Below are 18228 nucleotides of genomic sequence, written 5' to 3'. Positions count from 1 at the left end.
TGGCCCACAGGTCATAGTCTGCTGATCCCTGGGCAATGGCAGGCAAGGGGCAGAGCCTCGGGAGGGGCCTTAGAAAACTTGGGCCAGCCCTGCTGTGTAAGGAGATGAGCCTGCATTTTGCAATCTCTGGCCTGAGGGCTGACACTGTACACTGACTCACTCCAGTGATGCCTGAGGAATTCTGGGTCTTCTCTGCTTTATTGCGCGGGGCTGTGGATTCAGGCCTGGTGTTTCCAGAAATGTTGGTAGGAAAGATGACCAAGCATTCGGTAGAAGACGAGAGAAGTAGACATGGAAAATAAAGGCAGACGACCTTTTCTTTTTTATTTAGCTTAGACAAAATGCAAAGAGTGTCTCATTAAATTAAAAAATAAACAAAAAAGAAAACCAAATTGATTCCCCCCACCCCTTCACTGACGGCACTCATCCTAATTAACAACAAAAGAAGACCAAATTGAGGACCCAGTTTCTAATGGGAAAGAAAGGTGTGCGAGTGGTGACTGAAGTTTCCCCCGCCCCCAAATCAATGTTCCTTTTCAACTCACAAATAGGCTAATTTCCCCCACCCCATTTTCTTTCTTGACTCTTGTGTGACAGAACTTCCAGTCAGAAGGTTTAATTAGTCCCCCATGCACTTTGTAGAAAATCAGTAAAAATGCAATAGCCTGTGAGGATCATAAAACTGGACTTCTTTCCCAAAAAATCAGATGCCCAGGCAGATGGAGCTCACACTCAGACAGAAAAAAAGCAGGAGAGTCTTTGCACTGTCTGTGGTTTCAGTATTTTCTCTTTTTTTTTTTTAATATATTTTGGCAATTTTCTTTAATTATAAATATTGGAATTCCGTAAAAAAAAGGTAGCTTTGATTGAATTGTTTAAATTGTATTTACAACCGCGGTCCAGTCGTGCTGTCTGTTATACCAGGGTGTACGATTTCGCGTAGGGGTTGTTTCCTTTCAAATGGCCCCGAGAGTCGAGCAGGGATTCCTGGGAGCTGCTCATTTTAGCTGCCTGTCCCAGCTCCGCCCCCTCGCGCTGAGGTAATGTGGCCACGGCCCCCGGCTGCCTGGACTGTCCTTCTCTGGTGGAGGAGGTGGAAGAGGAGGCTTCCATTGGGATGGGCTCAAGGACCGTGGGACGCTTCAGGGTCCGACTTTTCTGAGGTTCCAAGCACGCCTGTCCTAGACTCAGGTCCCTGCTGGTGCCCGGACCACCTCGATTTAATAAGAAGTCCATTCTAAGGTATGGAGGCAAGTGTATGAGGTCACCTGGAAACAAACACAGAGCATTAGTCGGCTTCTTCATTTGGCAAACACACCCCAGATGGAGATGCCACTGTGCACAGGTGACGTCTTGTGACACCTGGACAGAGCCCACTTCCAAGACAGCTAGAATTGTCCTTACTCCACTGGGCAGAGGAAGAGCTCACTTCCCCACTATGCATTCACATAGGCTCTTACCAGACCCAGAGAAACGGAGGTAACTAGAGTCTTTGAAACATCATAATTGAAAGCTAAATACATCAAAGGCAACAACAGTGTCCACTGGATACAGACTGTGATAGACTGAACCCAGCATGCCACTGGGAGGACTGGGGAGCACGGGGCTTGAGGAGTGAGCAGGGATGCTGAAGAAGTATTGTGGAAAGCTGGCTCTGTATGGCGACTCTGCAGAGCCGTGTAACCTTGGCCAGCCCCTCGGTTATGGGTTTCTGTGGTGGAAAACACCAGAGCGTGCGGCCTCATCACCAGGCCTTGCCCGCCCACCATCCTTCTCGTCTCTTGTGTGCTGCTGCACATGGAGGGGACAGCAGCTCAGAAGAGCTGTGCATAGCGTATTAGTGCTTCCACTTCCTTGTCAACGCCCCTCACCTTGGCCGCTCGGTGCCTTCAAGAGCACCTGCTGCAGGGGAATGACTGGCTGGTGGTCTCCAGCTGAGTCCCCAAACGCCAAGGCTACCTTTTCTCTGGGCTGCTACAAGCCAGTGACAGGCCTGACGGGGCTCTCTTGGAGACCAGTCCTGCCAACCTGACAGGCGACTTGTGCTCAGGGATTCTCCACTGGTCATGCCTCAGCGGCACCTGCATCACGGCCCCTGGACTCCCCCTGACTCCTCCCGTTCCTCTCTCTTTATTCTTCGCAAGATTTTCCCCAAGAAATCCCTCATGTCGCTGAACCATCTTGACACCCACTTCTTGGAAAACCTGACCTGACACAGAGTCCACCAGTACCTATTGGAACGGTTCTCTTGAACATCACCCGTGACCTCGCCTTGCTGAAGTGTATGATTTCTTCTTGGTCCTCTTGCTACTTGTCTTATTAAGACATTTGACGCTACTGATATTTTCGTTCTTGGAGCTCGGGGCTGCCATGGCCCTGAGGTCTCCCAGGCTCTCCCTGTGCCCCTCCCTGCCACGTCTCGCTTCCCATGGCTGGATTCCTTTGTCTCTCTGTCCCTTAACTATGGAGTTTCCCTGGCGGCCTGCTCTCTGCTCTGTCTCTGAGGGCCAGGCTGATTGTCGGGTCTTTATGAGTAGCTCTTACATTTACCTTTGCCATTTTGCTCTCCTCCTCGAGCTCTAGACTTCTAGCATCTAGAATTTCCGATGCTTCACTAGGAATTTCCACAGAATTGTCCATCTGTCCTGAATTTTAAATGCCACAGTCTATAAACTTGGTTCATGAAAGCTGGCCCCCACTCCTACCCTCACCCCCACATGGTGCTTTCTCCTGCGGGCTTAATCTCGAATAACATTGGGACGTCCTTCCATCCTTGAAACCTCAGATTCCTCACTGACACCTTCCTTCCCGGGTTAATTCTACTTGCCAAATATCTCTTGGACTTGTCTTTAGTCCTATCTTCATGGCCCTGGTTCACAGCTTCAATGCATCTGGTTGCTCCCCCTGAAATGCTTGAGTATAATTAGGACCCAGCCACTAGACACACTTTGCAACCAACACTGACCAGCTTGGGCTGGCCCGATCCTGCACCCGAGTTTCTGTTCTGTCCCTATAGCCAGTGCACATTCTCCCGCCCAGCATGTCACCTTGCTCACTTTAAGACATACCCTTACGGGGTGCTGATGCAGCACTCTGGGATACACACAGGGGCAGCTCCCTTGCCGTCCTGGGATCTGAGGGACCCACCAGCTGGGCACGTCTGTGACTCATGACATCACCAGCTGAGAAGCTTTGGTTGGAGACTGGGCTGGGACATGCAGCCCTGGGCCGGAAGCCTGGGGAGGAGGAGGTGCAGGGAGAGAGATGTGATGAAGGTCTGAGCTCAGGGGCAGCTGGAGGATGAAAGAAAGGAAAGGAACTTGTGAGATCTGAAGGAGGCCCGAGGAAGGTCCTTCAGAACTGATGACCAGAGGAAGTGGTGAAACCGAGGGAGGAACTCCTTCCAAGTTCTAAACTCAGGAAACTGGGGGGACAGAGGATTGTTAGCTGTGAAAGGATGGATAGAGGAAAAGTCACATTTTGATGGCAAAAGATGAATGAAGGGTTTGGTTCAGATGTGTTGAGTCTGATGCGGGAGGGGACATACCAAGGAGATGGCTAGGAGATGCGGCTAGCAGCTGCACGGTGACCTTAACACATCTCTCTAGCATGACACAGCGTCCGCTCCCTGAATCTAAGACAACGGAAAATTCTTGTTTATTTTGCCTCAAAATATTCCCTACTTTCTTTATTTCTTATAAGCTCACGGTAGCCAACCGAGCCTCCCTAGTCCAGGCCTTTTGTGTCCTTGGACTTCAAAGGTGCAGAGTGGGGTCTGCAAGACCACTTGCATCACGGGAGGGCTGCCATTACCCAGCTGCCGTGCCATGGAAGTGAGGGGTGAGTAAACACCAGGACCTCAGTAAACACCTTAAGTTTACCCACTGAAAGAGAATAGCCTGTGTAATGGGAGGGACGGACTCCTCGAGGGTATAGGACACTAGAAACAAAACCAAGACAAACACTGAGAACAGATCTTCTATAATGTAAATGAGTGAGAATTTTCAAAATGCTATTGCTTTCCTTCACATGTTTTCCTGAGGACAAGAGGAACCATGACCTTGTTGGGAAGTTCACCAAGTGATTTCCATGTCCCTGTATGATTACACTGCCATGCTGCTGGGTATTATTTATAATCCAAAAATCCACTTAGCGTTTTCTCATTGGCTTTTTCAGGATGTCTTTATTCTATTAAGTGATGCTGGGTAATTATAGGATTTCATTAACAACTATAGCAGGTAATTCACCGAAATGACCTGGTGACACATTGGGCTTGGCTCACTGAAATAAAAAGCTGTCTAATTCAACATTGGCTTCACAAGGCCACCTGGATCAGAGGAGAACCCAACAATAAAAACCTAGAGATAAATTGGCCATAAAACTCTTATAGAAAGAAATGACATAATTTGGCATTCTTGTGAAAAGAATGGCATCTGGTCTTTGGCTTAGAAAAAATGATGGCGCAAGGCCTGCCATCGGACTCCAATGTTGGAGGGTCAGGAACATCTTGCCATGCCAGCTTTGTTGCTGAAAGATACAGGCATTTAATTTTTAAAACTTTAGGAAACTCAATGGCCTTGGAAATTCTTTATATCCATTGATGGCAGTGGATCCTTTCTTCAGGCTTCCCTCAGCAGGGGTTACCTCTTCATGACAAATAAATGTCATGAACACGTTAGCAGAGCTGTCATTAAGAAATAAAAAGGAGAGTAAGCCACATTATACTGGGTTGTAAAAGCACATTTAATGAGAAAAAAAAGCTGAAGGTAATCAATTCAGCACATTGTACCTCATAAATGCATTATTCTACATAGTTATAATAAAGAAAAAAATAAAAAAAATTTAATGTACTCAAAGGAACAAACTTAGTGAAATAAGAAAAAAAAAAGAAATAAAATGGAAAATTCTTTTGCAACACGAAGGTCATGTTGCATGTGGATCAATACATGCCGACTGGCCAATTTTGAAATTTGTGGCTTTTTATTAATCTATATCTAATTTCCTAAAAGTGATTATCCGTCATTATTTCTGAGTACAGTAAATTATAATACTTTGCTTTTCCACTTATTTAGATGACTATTATTATTTTTATCATTTTCAAATATCTAAGAATATGTGAAGGACATTTACTTCATGGCTCAGTGCCGTAGCCCAGTGGTTAGGGGTCCAGTCACATACACTGGGGCTGGTGGGTTCAAACCTGGGCTGGGTCTGCTGAAAACAACAATGACAACCACAACAAAAAAATAGCTGGGCGTTATGGTGAGTGACTGTGGTACTAGCTACTTGGGAGGCTGAGGCAAGAGAATTCCTTAAGCCCAAGAATTTGAGGTTTCTGTGAGCTGTGATGCCACAACACTCTACTGAGGGCAACATAGTGAGACTCTGTCTCAAAAAACAAAAAACAAACAAACCCCCCCCCCAAAAGTGTAGGTCAAGAATGCCTCTTGTTGTTTCTGAGACCCAACTCAATCATGAATTCTTGACATATTTGTAATGTGTTAGAACAGATTTGGGGACAAATCTCTGTTCCAGCTACTTCCCAGTGAAGGTACAGGGCTTATTAAACCTCTACAAGGCAATAGCATCTTGGTCCTGACTGGATCACAGAACACTCTGGTCTTAGGCTGGACAGAACTAATGTACTGAAATAAAAACACCAGGCTCACAATTCGCCCTGCCTGCAGGACTCCCACTCTGGATTCGTGAGTGACCCAGAGGTTCAAGTAGCTGCAAAAGGTTGGTGAGAAAGGCGAATCCTTCATAATGGTCAGGTCACATCTTTACAAACTTACTGGGGATCTGCCAAGTGGCTCTGAGCACCTGCTGTCTCTGAATGATCCAGCTGTTCGGGCAAAGCTTGTGAAGTTGTACGGTGCTTAGTTAGCCCTGGAGGAAGGTGTATGTTTCCCGATCAGCTGGAGTGGCCCTGTTGATTGTGTGCACGCTGCTACGCTGCAAATGAGTGCTGTGTGGTTCACGCTCAGTGGGAAGGGAGCCCCAGAGTGATCAGGGTGAGCTTTATCTACCACAGGCACTTCGTGTCCACCAAATTCCCAGCCCACATGTGAGTCCAACCACCCGCCCAGAAGCTGGATTCTCTAACTGTCCATTTCCTGTGTTCCTCAGAGGCCCACAGGTGCCAGCACAACTTGTGCAATGGCTGCTCCAGGGAGAGAGGGGGACGTGGGAGATGGTGTGGACTCAGGATGCTGGTGTGGCAGCTTCCCTCACAGCCCCTTCCTCACCCTGCACTTGCCTGTGTCACACTGGACCCGGACCCCGACTGCAGTGAGGAATAGAGGTCAGGATGCCATTGGCTGCGTGGATCTGCCCAGTATAGATCTGAGCTCAGTGTCCTCCATAAAACGGAAAAAAACAGCAGAATCTACCACAAAGGGATGTGGTGAAGTTTAAATCGAATTAACACATGTAAAGCTTAGGGAATCTGCCCCATGGACAGCAGGGCCTGTTCAGTTTGGTCTAGCCGTCCCCAGCTGACCCGTCCCTGGCATGGAGCAATACGCCCCATGACTGACCAGCCAAGACCCTGTTGAGTCTCCCGTGCACTTGAAAGTAGCAGTGACCTAGGAGAAGTCTGAACTCAGAGTCACCCTGTTGGGTCACCATGCCATGGGTGCTTAGCTCCAGCAGGCACACCCGCCCTTGGCATCCTGTGCGTTTTAAATCCATCACTGCCACATACACCAGTTTAACAAAATGCCTCCTCTTACCACTCTGTTTTCAGTAAGGCCAGCTGTGCTGGGATTCAGGCACTGGGATTCTCCTCCCGGCTGCTTCCTCCTCACAGTTCCCCACATTTCCCTCCTTCCTTTCCCGTCTTCCTTCCTTCTCTCTCTCCTGTTCCTCTCTCCTTTCTCTGTCTCTCTTTTTTCCTTGTTTCCTTGATTTCCCCCTTCTGTTTCACTCCCTGTGTTCTGCAGCTTTTATCCACGAAACCAAAGGCACAGAGAGGCAGAAACACAGGTAGGAGAGGGATAGGGAGACAGCTGAGTGTGAGACAGGAAGCAGGGCACAAACCCTGAGAAAAATGTGTGTGAGAGAGAGAGGGAGAGAAAGAGGAAAATCAGACAGGAAAAGCCACAGTCTCAGCCCCGCTGACAGCAGGAGGGCCTGGCCCCGACCCTGTTCACCTCCCCCCACCCTGCTCACCCACCTGTGTCACTCCCAGCTGCTCCCCAGTTGGCTGAACCCCGTCCATGCCTCTTTCCCAAACCCAGCCTGAATACAGGGGCCAGTGGAGTCCCATCGGGCCTTTGGGACATGGCCTACCTACTGGCTTTTGGGCAGTTTCTGTGCCTTTGTGGGCCTGTGTGCTCAGCCCTGGAGGCCCAAGGCTATCCGGTCAGAGGCACATAGGGAGGGCAAGGGCAGCAGGAGGTGTGCACACTGTGGGGAGAGCAGAGCTCCGAGCTCTGAGGGTTGAGATGCTGGGGCAGGCAGGAGTGTGTGTAGGCTGGGATGGATGCAGTGGGAGGACAGACGAGATGAAAGAGAGGATCAGAGAGATGGACACACATACACACACACAGACACATACTCATGTACACAGACACATACAGACACAGACACACATATACACACACAGACACATGTACACATACACACATATACACAAGTACACATACAGACACATACACACACAGAGACACATACACACATGTACACATACACACATATACACACAGACACATACACACGCAGACACACACATACATGTACACACATATACACATGTACACATACACCCATATACACAGACATATACACACACACATACACACATGTACACATACACCCATATACAGACACATACACACACATACACACATGTACACATATACACACGTACACATACACACAGACACACACACATACACATACAGACACATCCACACATATACACACGTAAACATACACACATAGACACATACAGACACATGCACACACATGCACACATACATGTACACATGCACACATATACACACATACACACATGTACACATACGCCCATATACAGACACATACACACACATACACACATGTACACATACACACATGTACACATATACCCATATACACATACACACATGTACACATATACACATGTACACACACACACAGACATATACACATACAGACACATACGCACATATACACACGTACATATATGCACAGACACATACACATATATACACATGTAAACATACACAGACACATACACCCATATACACACACATGCACAGAGCAGCAGGAGGAAGGAAACTGGCAGTGCGGATTCTGGGAGAGAGGAAAACTAGACACAGAGAAACAGAGAACAGCAGATGGAAAGGAGGACCAGGACCTGAGCCCCATGGGACAGTTGTTAAGAGTGGCCGAGAGGGAAAGACTCAGACAGGAGGGCGCCAGGAGAAGGCTCGCGTGTCAGCGATGATGAAACAGCCCTTGAGGAACACTACAGGCTCATGTGTCCAACGATGGCCTGTCCTCCCGGGGCACCCGATTCCCAGTGGCATGAACACCAAGCTGTACCCACCACTGGTCTGCTGGGGGAGTCGGGGGTGCTGGGCCTGGGCTCTGACTGCTGCCTGGAGGGGTGAGCCGACTGGCCACTGTGGCGATGCTGCCCTTCTTCCTGGACACAAATGCTTCATTCTCATCCTCTGGCCACTGCCCTCCAGGGACCTGCAGTGCCACTGTCTCTGAAAGTTCTGATTTCTCCCCTTCCCTAAGCCCTCTGCATACTGACATCATTGACACCCCCTCACCCCTGGTCCTGAGCCAGTGCAGAGTCTCCTGTAGTCCCCACGGCCCCTGCAGTTCATGCTCAGAGTTGGCCACTCCCTCTGAAAGGGCACACACAGTCTCTGCTGGCCTGACGGTGTCAAAACTGCTGGATTAAACCTGCTTCATTTTAGCTAAAAAGCAGAAAAGCAAGGAGATTCTTGCTCTCTCCTTTCTCAATATATTCAGATGCACACACAAAGTCAGAATGTCTTTCAGCTTTGGAAGAAGGATGGCAAGATCAATATTGAAACAGAACAAGAATGAGTCGATTCAGAAAATCTATAATGGGTGTGCATCCATTAATCTGGCCTCAGAGAGCTCCTGGCAGTCGCTGGGTGAGACATTGAAGGCCAGGCTGGTGTTCTCCACCAAGGGTGATCTTGCCCTTTAGGGGGGACATGTGGTGACGCCTGAGGACATTTTTGGTTGTCGCAGTTGTGGGGGGACTGTGATGCCTCTGAGCACCCCACCCTGCCCAGTGCAGCCCCACCACAGAGCACTTCCTGTCTTAACTGTGACGGGTGCCACCGCAGAGAAGCTCTAGTTCAGATGATCTACGTTCATAATTCCCAGTGGAGCCTCATTTCACTTTAATTTTGCTCAGAAAACATTGTATTCCATCAGGATGAGGAACTGTACTCCTCAGCCTCAGTGTACTCGTCAATAGAAAGGAGCTATGGGCTCCTTTCCTCATGAAAGAAAACAAGACATGGTCCAAAGGAGCCGGGTCGGAAGGTGAGAACCCCAAGTCTCTCTCGTGACCCTGAGGTGGTGGGAGCTGATCTCAGTGGAAAGAGCGCTAGACAGAGAGCTCAGAGCTCCACCCCGAAATCCTGCCTCTGCCTCCAGATCATTCTGGGACCCTTCTGAGCATTCTTGCTCTCATCATTACTCAGAGGAAAGGGAACCATCCTTTCTAAGGACATCTGTAAGCTTACAAGAGCCTTTCTTATGCTCTGAGTTGTGTCACCTGTGACAATGGGTGAAGTACATCTGTACTGGGAATTTGGGGACAATTGTGGAACAGATGAATGTATTTCTGGGGGCCAAATTCTGAGGCACTTTGCAACAGCCTTCTTCCTCTTCCTGTGTCAAACTTTTGTTAGAACCTGTGAAAACACGCATATGTTTTCCCAAGTTTGCATGGAGTGAAAGTGAATCGCAGCCCTTAGGGCCTTGAATCTCCTTGGAGACACATAAAAAAGAACTTTCAGACTTTCATCAATTTCTAACAAGGTTTGACACCTCTGCTTGGATGGAGCTGGATATTGATGCAGAAGTAAGAAGGAAAGATGCTTACTTTGAATTCTAGCAATTTCAGTAAAACCCAGAGAGATCAGACTTGCAACAGCCCTACAACGTCAAAAGGTGAGCGCCCACAGGGAGCACAGCGTCTGTCCACGCCAAGGGGGAGGGGATCTAACACTTCTGTAGTTTAATATTAATGTGGCAGGGTGGTAAGGAAAGCTAGTAAATGAATCTCTCTTGGTAAATGAATCTTCACTCCCAAATGGCAACCAGGAAAAACCCTACATAAATAATGCAAGATTGATATCAGAGGCCCACGGACTTGGATTCTATTATCATTCTTGGCTTGTGCTTAGGTGGCTTCATGCATTTTTTTTTTCCTTTTAGAGACAGTGTCTCACTTTGTCATCCTCGGTAGAGTGTTGTGGCATCACAGCTCACAGCAACCTCCAGCTCTTGGGCTTAGGCGATTCTCTTGCTTCAGCCTCCTGAGTAGCTGGGACCACAGGCGCCCACCACAATGCCCGGCTAGGCTTCATGCATTTTAAAGAGCTCATCGATATTGTGATTCTCCTCCTTGCTGGTGAACTTTAAAAACCACACTGAGGTATGAAGTAGGGCTTTGAGTTCGTTACAGTTCATGAGTCTTCTGAAAGAAAGTATTTCTGAATAAAAGCAAGATTGGAAAAATCTTCCTTGAGTTTTAGACAAGCTTGGAGCTTGTTAGCAGGATTTGGGAGTGCCCACTGGGCTAGATCCATTGGGGACAAAGAGAGATCCAGTTCCCCCACCAGCCTCAGGAGGAAACACACATCAGGGACCATTCCAGGCAGAGCCCTGGCTGGGGGCTGGTCCTTGCTCCCTCCCAATAGCCCTGTAGTCAACCCAAGGAAGGGGCTGCATTCACGGAAAGTGAGAGAATTCCAGGCAGAGGAAACGCACATGTGAGAAGCTGGAGGAGACCAGGGGGCTGGAAGCTGAAACCAGAGGCGAAGGTTGGTGGGGAGAGGGCTGATCCCTCCGAGTCTTGTAGGTCTCTACCCTGAGAGCACTGGGGAGCAATGCAGGGGGCTAAACCGGAGAAGGCCCACTTGACTCTGTCAGTCAAGGTGATGGCTCAGCTCTTCCTAGTTGGGGACACAGGAAGCCTTAGAACTTGGATCCGCAGAGTCTCTGCAGGACCACACAGGAAGACGAGGGTCTTTGCTGTCTTCTTCTTATCATTTTGAACAGTTGCTGGACCTTCACGTTGCCTTAGTTTATCACGACACCTCACTGGCTGTGTGTATGTGTGAGTGTTGTGGGGAGGATGCCTGTCTTCCCTCTGTCTGTGTGTGGAGGGTACCTATCTTCCTTGGTGTGTGTGTGTGTGTATGTGGAGTGCCTGTAACTCTGTGTGTGTGGAGGGTGCCTGTCTTCTGTGTGTGTGTGTGTGTGTGTGTAGGGTGCCTGTCTTCTGTGTGTGTGTGTGTGTGGTGGGTGCCTGTATTTTATGTGTGTGTCTGTGTGTGTATGTGTGTGTTTGGAGGGTGCCTGTATTTTGTGTGTGTGTGGAGGGTGCCTGTATTTTTTTTGTGTGTGTGTGTGGTGGGTGCCTGTATTTCGTGTGCGTGTGTGTGTGGAGGGTGCCTGTCTTCTCTGTGTGTGTGTTTGGAGGGTGCCTGTATTTTTTTTGTGTGTGTGGAGGGTACCTGTATTTTGTGTGTGTGGTGGGTGCCTGTATTTTGTGTGTGTGTGTGTTTGGAGGGTGCCTGTATTTTGTGTGTGTGTTTGGAGGGTGCCTGTATTTTGTGTGTGTGTTTGGAGGGTGCCTGTATTTTGTGTGTGTGTGTGTAGGGTGCCTGTATTTTGTGTGTGTGTATGTGTGGAGGGTGACTGTATTTTGTGTGTGTGGTGGGTGCCTGTATTATGTGTGCGTTTGTGTGTGTGTATGTGTGTGTTTGGAGGGTGCCTGTCTTCTCTGTGTGTGTGTTTGGAGGGTGCCTGCATTTTGTGTGTGTGTGTGGAGGGTGCCTGTCTTCTCTGTGTGTGTGTGTGGAGGGTGCCTGTATTTCGTGTGTGTGTGTGGAGGGTACCTGTATTTTGTGTGTGTGTGTGTGGTGGGTGCCTGTATTTTGTGTGTGTGTGTGGTGGGTGCCTGTATTTTGTGTGTGTGTGTGGTGGGTGCCTGTATTTTGTGTGTGTGTGTGTGTGTATGTGTGTGGTGGAGGGTGCCTGTCTTCTCTGTGTGTGTTTGGAGGGTGCCTGCATTTTGTGTGTGTGTGTGGAGGGTGCCTGTCTTCTCTGTGTGTGTGTGGAGGGTGCCTGTATTTTGTGTGTGTGTGTGGAGGGTACCTGTATTTTGTGTGTGTGTGTGCCTGTATTTTGTGTGTGTGTGGTGGGTGCCTGTATTTTGTGTGTGTGTGTGTGTGTGTGGTGGGTGCCTGTATTTTGTGTGCATTTGTGTGTGTGTATGTGTGTGTGTGGAGGGTGCCTGTCTTCTCTGTGTGTGTGTTTGGAGGGTGCCTGCATTTTGTGTGTGTGTGTGGAGGGTGCCTGTCTTCTCTGTGTGTGTGTGTGTGTGGAGGGTGCCTGTATTTTGTGTGTGTGTGTGTGGAGGGTGCCTGCATTTTGTGTGTGTGTGTGGAGGGTGCCTGTCTTCTCTGTGTGTGTGTGTGGAGGGTGCCTGTATTTTGTGTGTGTGTGTGGAGGGTGCCTGTCTTCTCTGTGTGTGTGTGTGGAGGGTGCCTGTATTTTGTGTGTGTGTGTGTGGAGGGTGCCTGCATTTTGTGTGTGTGTGTGTGGAGGGTCCCTGTATTTTGTGTGTGTGGTGGGTGCCTGTATTTTGTGTGCGTTTGTGTGTGTGTATGTGTGTCTGTGGAGCGTGCCTGTCTTCTCTGTGTGTGTGTTTGGAGGGTGCCTGCATTTTGTGTGTGTGTGTGGAAGGTGCCTGTATTTTGTGTGTGTGTGGAGGGTGCCTGTATTTTGTGTGTGTGTGTGTGTGGAGGGTGCCTGTATTTTGTGTGTGTGTGTGTGGAGGGTGCCTGTATTTTGTGTGTGTGTGTGTGGAGGGTGCCTGTATTTTGTGTGTGTGTGTGTGTGGAGGGTACCCCTCTTCTCTGAGCTGGGCACTGTATTGTTTCCTGATTTCTTGGACCCTTTCAAGACTTACCTATTTTGCATTTTCAAGATGCTTTGCCCAGTGTCCTCGATATTACACATTATTGTGATAAACTAATGAGACTGTGGGTGTTAATATATGAAGACTTTGGTATCTTAGGATAAGACTCAGTAGCTTTTGCACAGAAGATATTTTATGTGTGTGGGTTGAATGTGTGAGCCTGATACATTAGTATTTAACAGGGCCTGTCTGGAGATGCGGTGGGCTCTCGGTTCCTGTCGTGGGCATTGTTGCTTATCATCTGCAGTACTGGAATCTGGAAGCTTCCTTCTGATCACCAGCAGGGCACAGGTGTCCCTCCTGCCTCCATGTCACTGGTCTATCAGGGTTTGGGCCTCCTGCTGTCCCATCCCCTCCTGAGGGACTGACACAGCCTGGGGACTTCCCAATGATTAGAACAGTGAGCCAGGGGCTCAGGAGTCAGAGAAGAATCACCTAAAACAACAGAACACGTGCTTGGGGATGAGAGGGCGCAGATGCCAGCCTGAATAACAACAGCAGCAGCTACTAGAGGCCAGGCAGAGCAGGCAGCAAGGGTGGAGGCCGTGGGTGGCTGCAGGAGGTGATTTCTGAACCCAGTGGGAAGAGAAGTAGATGGGGGTGGCTGTGGCTGCAAAAGACCCAATAGACGTGTTCAGCTTTTATTTCAGGCTTCGAGTGTGCCAAGTGTGGGGTCACTGAGGACAAGTCCCACCATCACTTTACCTGTTCCAGAGATACCCACTGAGAACTGACTGAATTATAGGCGTGCCCTTCCGCAGCTGACACTGCACACCTGTACAGCATGTGGGCCCACCGAGAGCTCAGCTGGTCTAGCAGGAGCTGGCGAGCACATCCAGATACTAAGGTGTGTGGAGGGAGCCCCGGAGTGGTGCGTGCAGGCGTTGCCTGTTGCCCAGGGCTCTTCTGACTGAGGGTTCTCTGGGTGTACTTGAGCTTGCAGCTGCTCGGCAGTTCAGAGGGAGCTGCTGCCTAGTGTGGACACTGAGCTCGTTCCTGCCTCTGGCCTTGACCTTTGCTATTCTCTCTGCCTGCGCCGCCCCAGCAGGATCTTTGTGGGCTGTCACACCCTTCACGTCCCTTAGCATCTTAGGGGCCTTCCAGGGCCCTCCTTTCTAACACACCTCCTGGTCTAGATTTTATCCCCTCCCTTGAATTACTTCTGTCCCCGGCACTTAGCATGATCTGAAACGGCACTGTGTTCACTTGGTCATTGTCCAGCTCCTTCCCAGGGATGAATGAAAGCTCCTTCAAGGGGGGGGTCTCCGTGGGTTGTGTCCACCGCTGCACCCACAGCTCCCCCAAGGGGCCAGTTATTCAGCGGGCACTTGGTAAATGTCTACCAAAGGAAGACAGGGAAACAGGAGGCTGGGAGGGGAGGAGCAGGGATTTCTCCAGCAGGGTGGAGCCCAGAGTGAGGCAGTGTGAACGTGTGCAGCTGTGTGTGCACCCACATGTGGGCCCTTCCGTCCATGTGGGCCCTTCCGTCCATACACGAGTACATGTGTCCATGCAGGTGTGCGCATGTGTTTACCCACGTGCTATAATGTGTACATGTGTGCCCACATGCACGTGTGTAGGAGACCCTGTCCAGAGCCCTTAGAATAACACCCGTGATAGAAATTTCAGAACTGAATGTTAGTGATATGCAAAAGAGAGGAGGGGAATGTAAACCTCAAGGCTTGGTCCCTGCTGCCCCGGCTGCCCCAGACAAAGGAGGAAGAGGGGAGGGAGAATGATGGCTCAAGAGGAAGGATGTAAAACCTTGGCTTTGAGCTGGGAGCAGCTGTCTGAACCACTATTCCTGCCAGGGGCAGAGCTCAAGACCCCAGTTGGGGAGAGAGACCCAGGTATGTGAATTTGAGAGTGGGGGTGATTTGACACTCAAGATTTTTGGAACCTAATTTCGATTCAAGAGCCAACATGAGAGCCACATAGACTTCAGAGAGGTCAAACAGCATGATCATAACGACAGCTGAGAGCAAGGAAGCCTCAGTCAGAAGAGCGGAGACCTAAAGCGAGGTCTGCTTTAGGTCGGACTTCCCTCCGACGGGCCCATTCAGGGGGGCTCTGGGCCTCTCTGCCGTCTGGGGCTCCACCTCTAATTCTCCGTTCTCGTTGATTAAACACACTCAGGAGAGGGCGATGTACCAGATGAATGGCTCCTAAAATTAAAATCCCACAGCTGCTTCAAATAACTGGTTATTCAGTGAATAAGGCAGTGCCTATGGCTCAAGGAGTAGGGCGCTGGCCCCATATACTGGGGGTGGCGGGTTCAAACCCAGCCCTGGACAAAAATTGCAAAATAAATAAATAAATGAATAATAATACTTAAAAAAGAAAAAAAAAAAACAAGTCAGCACGAGCCAGTGAGTGACCATTTCTAGCTGGGAAACCATAAATGCATTCATCAAAAGAGGGCTGAGGGGCTCCAGTTTAAGGGTGGGCCCCAGACACAGCTCCGGAGGGGCTGACAGATCGTCCTGCCTGCAGCCAGGTTTTCTTAGCATAGTTGAAGCTTAAACTGGTTTAAGTAGCTTCATGCAAGGGCATCTCTTAATTGCCTGGAATAAACCTCATGAATAAAGAAGCAGCGGTGACCCAAGAAAATTAGAAACTCGCTCAAAATGCCACCCGAAACCAAGAATGGGTATTGGAAGCCGCCTTGACCCAGGGGGAAAAAAGCTGTTAAACTTTCTAGCTATTTCTCAGCAGAATAGAGAGTTGTGTTTGGTTTTGTTTGTTTTGGTTTTTTAGAGATGGGAGAGCTCATTGTTTATTGAAGACAAAAGGATCACGTGACCAGTATTTTATATTATGTACAAGTTTTAAAAATTTAGCAAGTTCAAAACCCAGGTGTTATTGAAACTCTAAAGGTAGATTCTGATGCCTGCCTTGTGTACGGCCACACACAAACACACAATTCACAGGAGCACCCCTTTATCTGTTGATGAGATTTCCTTTTGATTTGTTAAGGGCAAGAATTGAGAAAAAATCACTTTGTTTAAAGGAAAACTTGAAAATGGAGGAGACCTAAATGTTCTCTTGTATGTGAATAATCATTTCTAACAATTGAAATATCACTATTATAACCAGTTGGTCAATCTCGTGATTATCACACTGTAGCATACGTATTCACGCAATCACGTTTCTGAAGCATTTACTATGTGCCAGATACAGTGCTAGGTGCACACATAATTCATCAATTCATTTAAAAATATTTCTTGAACACTAACTACATGCCTACCAAGTATTTGCTAGACACTGGCAAAGAAATATGAAGATAAATAAGGTATGTTTTCTATTTTTCTGGAGCTACAATCTGGCCAAGTTCAGGCAATTTTGTCCTGATTTGTAGAGAATTTTAAAGTTTGGGCTCATAACTACTGGTAAGGAAGGCAGAAAGAAGAAAAATAAGTAGAGAGAAAAAGAAGAACTAATGACAAGTAGAAAGATATCCAGAGATTTGGGAGACCTATGAGCACAGATGGCGGACGCCGTCTGGAGCCAAGCGGGCACATAGGTAAAGAATGTGATTTCAAAGCACAGGGCTGGGTGTGGGGGCTCACGCCTGCCATCCCAGTATCTTGGGAGGCCAAAGAGTTTGCGACCAGCCCAGGCAACTTAGTGAGGCCCCTGTCTCTACCAAACAAAAGAAAACAAAAGAAAAACATAGCCAGCAGCCTCGCTCACAGAGTGAGACCCCAATTTAAAATAATAAATGAATGAATGCATGAACAAATAAATAAATAAGTAAAATAAATTTAAAAAAATTGAAAAGCACAGCTCAAGTTGCTGTTAGATTTGACACAGGCTCTAGTGAGCAGAATAATAAATTGCAACCGTGTGTTTTGTGCCCAATTTTAAATTCGGTTGCATTATAAAGGAGCATCAGAAAGGCTTCCAAAGGCTGAAATATTTCTTTATAGCCTAGCAAATGTTCAATAATGACATGGCCATCTAGGGCAGATAAAACAATGTTTGTAGATATTAGAATTGGCTTCCTGCAATGGCATTGATTTAAGAAATTATTAGGACAACAGGAACGGAGTGGTCATCTTTCAGGGGTTCAAATGGATCCAGGTGACAACTCTAGGAGCAAAGTCCAAACTTTAAAAAAGTACTAATGCAACGATATGAACATCTTGCCATCAGAAAGAAGCTTCAAACCTTTAATTATTTAACGGCCAGCACAAAGAGGACAGTCACTTAGCCTAGAAGCTCATTTATGCTTTAAATCACATGTGAAGGGGAAATGCTGACCGTGTCCTCCTAGGTAGGAGCACAAAGTACGAAGCTGGTGACACGGGACTGAGGCGGCTGCCTTCCACTGGAGGAAATTAAAAGCAGGAAGGCAGGGGACGGCGGCAGCACAACTGGAGTCCCCGTGGGGTTCTGATAACCACACCCTGGAGACAAGGACAGAAAGGACTCATCCCGCTGGAACTTTCTCTGCAGCCCCCTCGCCTGCCTCAGCCCCGTTCTGCCACGTCCACCCCACGCAACCCTGCTAGGCGGTACCACTGCTATAGCTCCTGATGCAGCAGCTGAAGCCCAGCCAAGTTAGATAATGTGCCACCACCCTCAGCATCTCCTGTCTGTCCTCTTTAACCTTCAAGCTGAACAGCCACCAAAAGCCACAGCAGTTACCCTGCCTTTTTCTTCATTTGCCTTGCAAATAAATGCCAATTACACCAAAAAACCCCCACAAAAGTTGAAATAAAACACCCACAAATAACAGCTCATCCTTCCCTCTGAAGAGTGAAACAGAAAGAAAATAAATGAAGCCGTCATTCTATATTACAGGCTGGCATGCATCTTGAGTCAGTTTGGAAGATTATTTGCTAGATAGACAATTCTTATTTTATATATTTTTATGCATTTATAAGGCTCGTTTCACCTGGGCCTTCTGCCATAAAACCCCAAGAGAATGGCTGCAGTTAAAAAATGAAGATAAAGTTTTGAAATGGGATCAATACCATGGTTCAGAAAAATGGGTAAAATGAGAAATA

At 48.2% G+C, this 18228-nt stretch overlaps 1 protein-coding gene across 2 annotated transcripts in view; it reads right to left on the bottom strand.

Moving 5' to 3' along the window:
* Nucleotides 1-770: 770 nt before the first annotated feature.
* The window catches only part of DSCAM (DS cell adhesion molecule), a 738786-nt gene continuing 721328 nt past the window's right edge, over nt 771-18228 (bottom strand). For both annotated transcript variants that reach the window (XM_053565720.1, XM_053565721.1), the window contains one exon: nt 771-1268. In XM_053565720.1, coding sequence (XP_053421695.1) covers nt 916-1268 — 353 coding nt within the window. In that variant the 3' untranslated portion in view covers nt 771-915. The remainder of the gene's footprint in view (nt 1269-18228) is intronic.

This window comes from Nycticebus coucang, chromosome 16 (assembly GCF_027406575.1).
Source record: "Nycticebus coucang isolate mNycCou1 chromosome 16, mNycCou1.pri, whole genome shotgun sequence".
Lineage (NCBI taxonomy): Eukaryota > Metazoa > Chordata > Mammalia > Primates > Lorisidae > Nycticebus > Nycticebus coucang.
The sequence above is the reverse complement of the archived record's forward strand: the minus strand, read 5'-3'. Positions and strand labels throughout refer to the sequence as shown.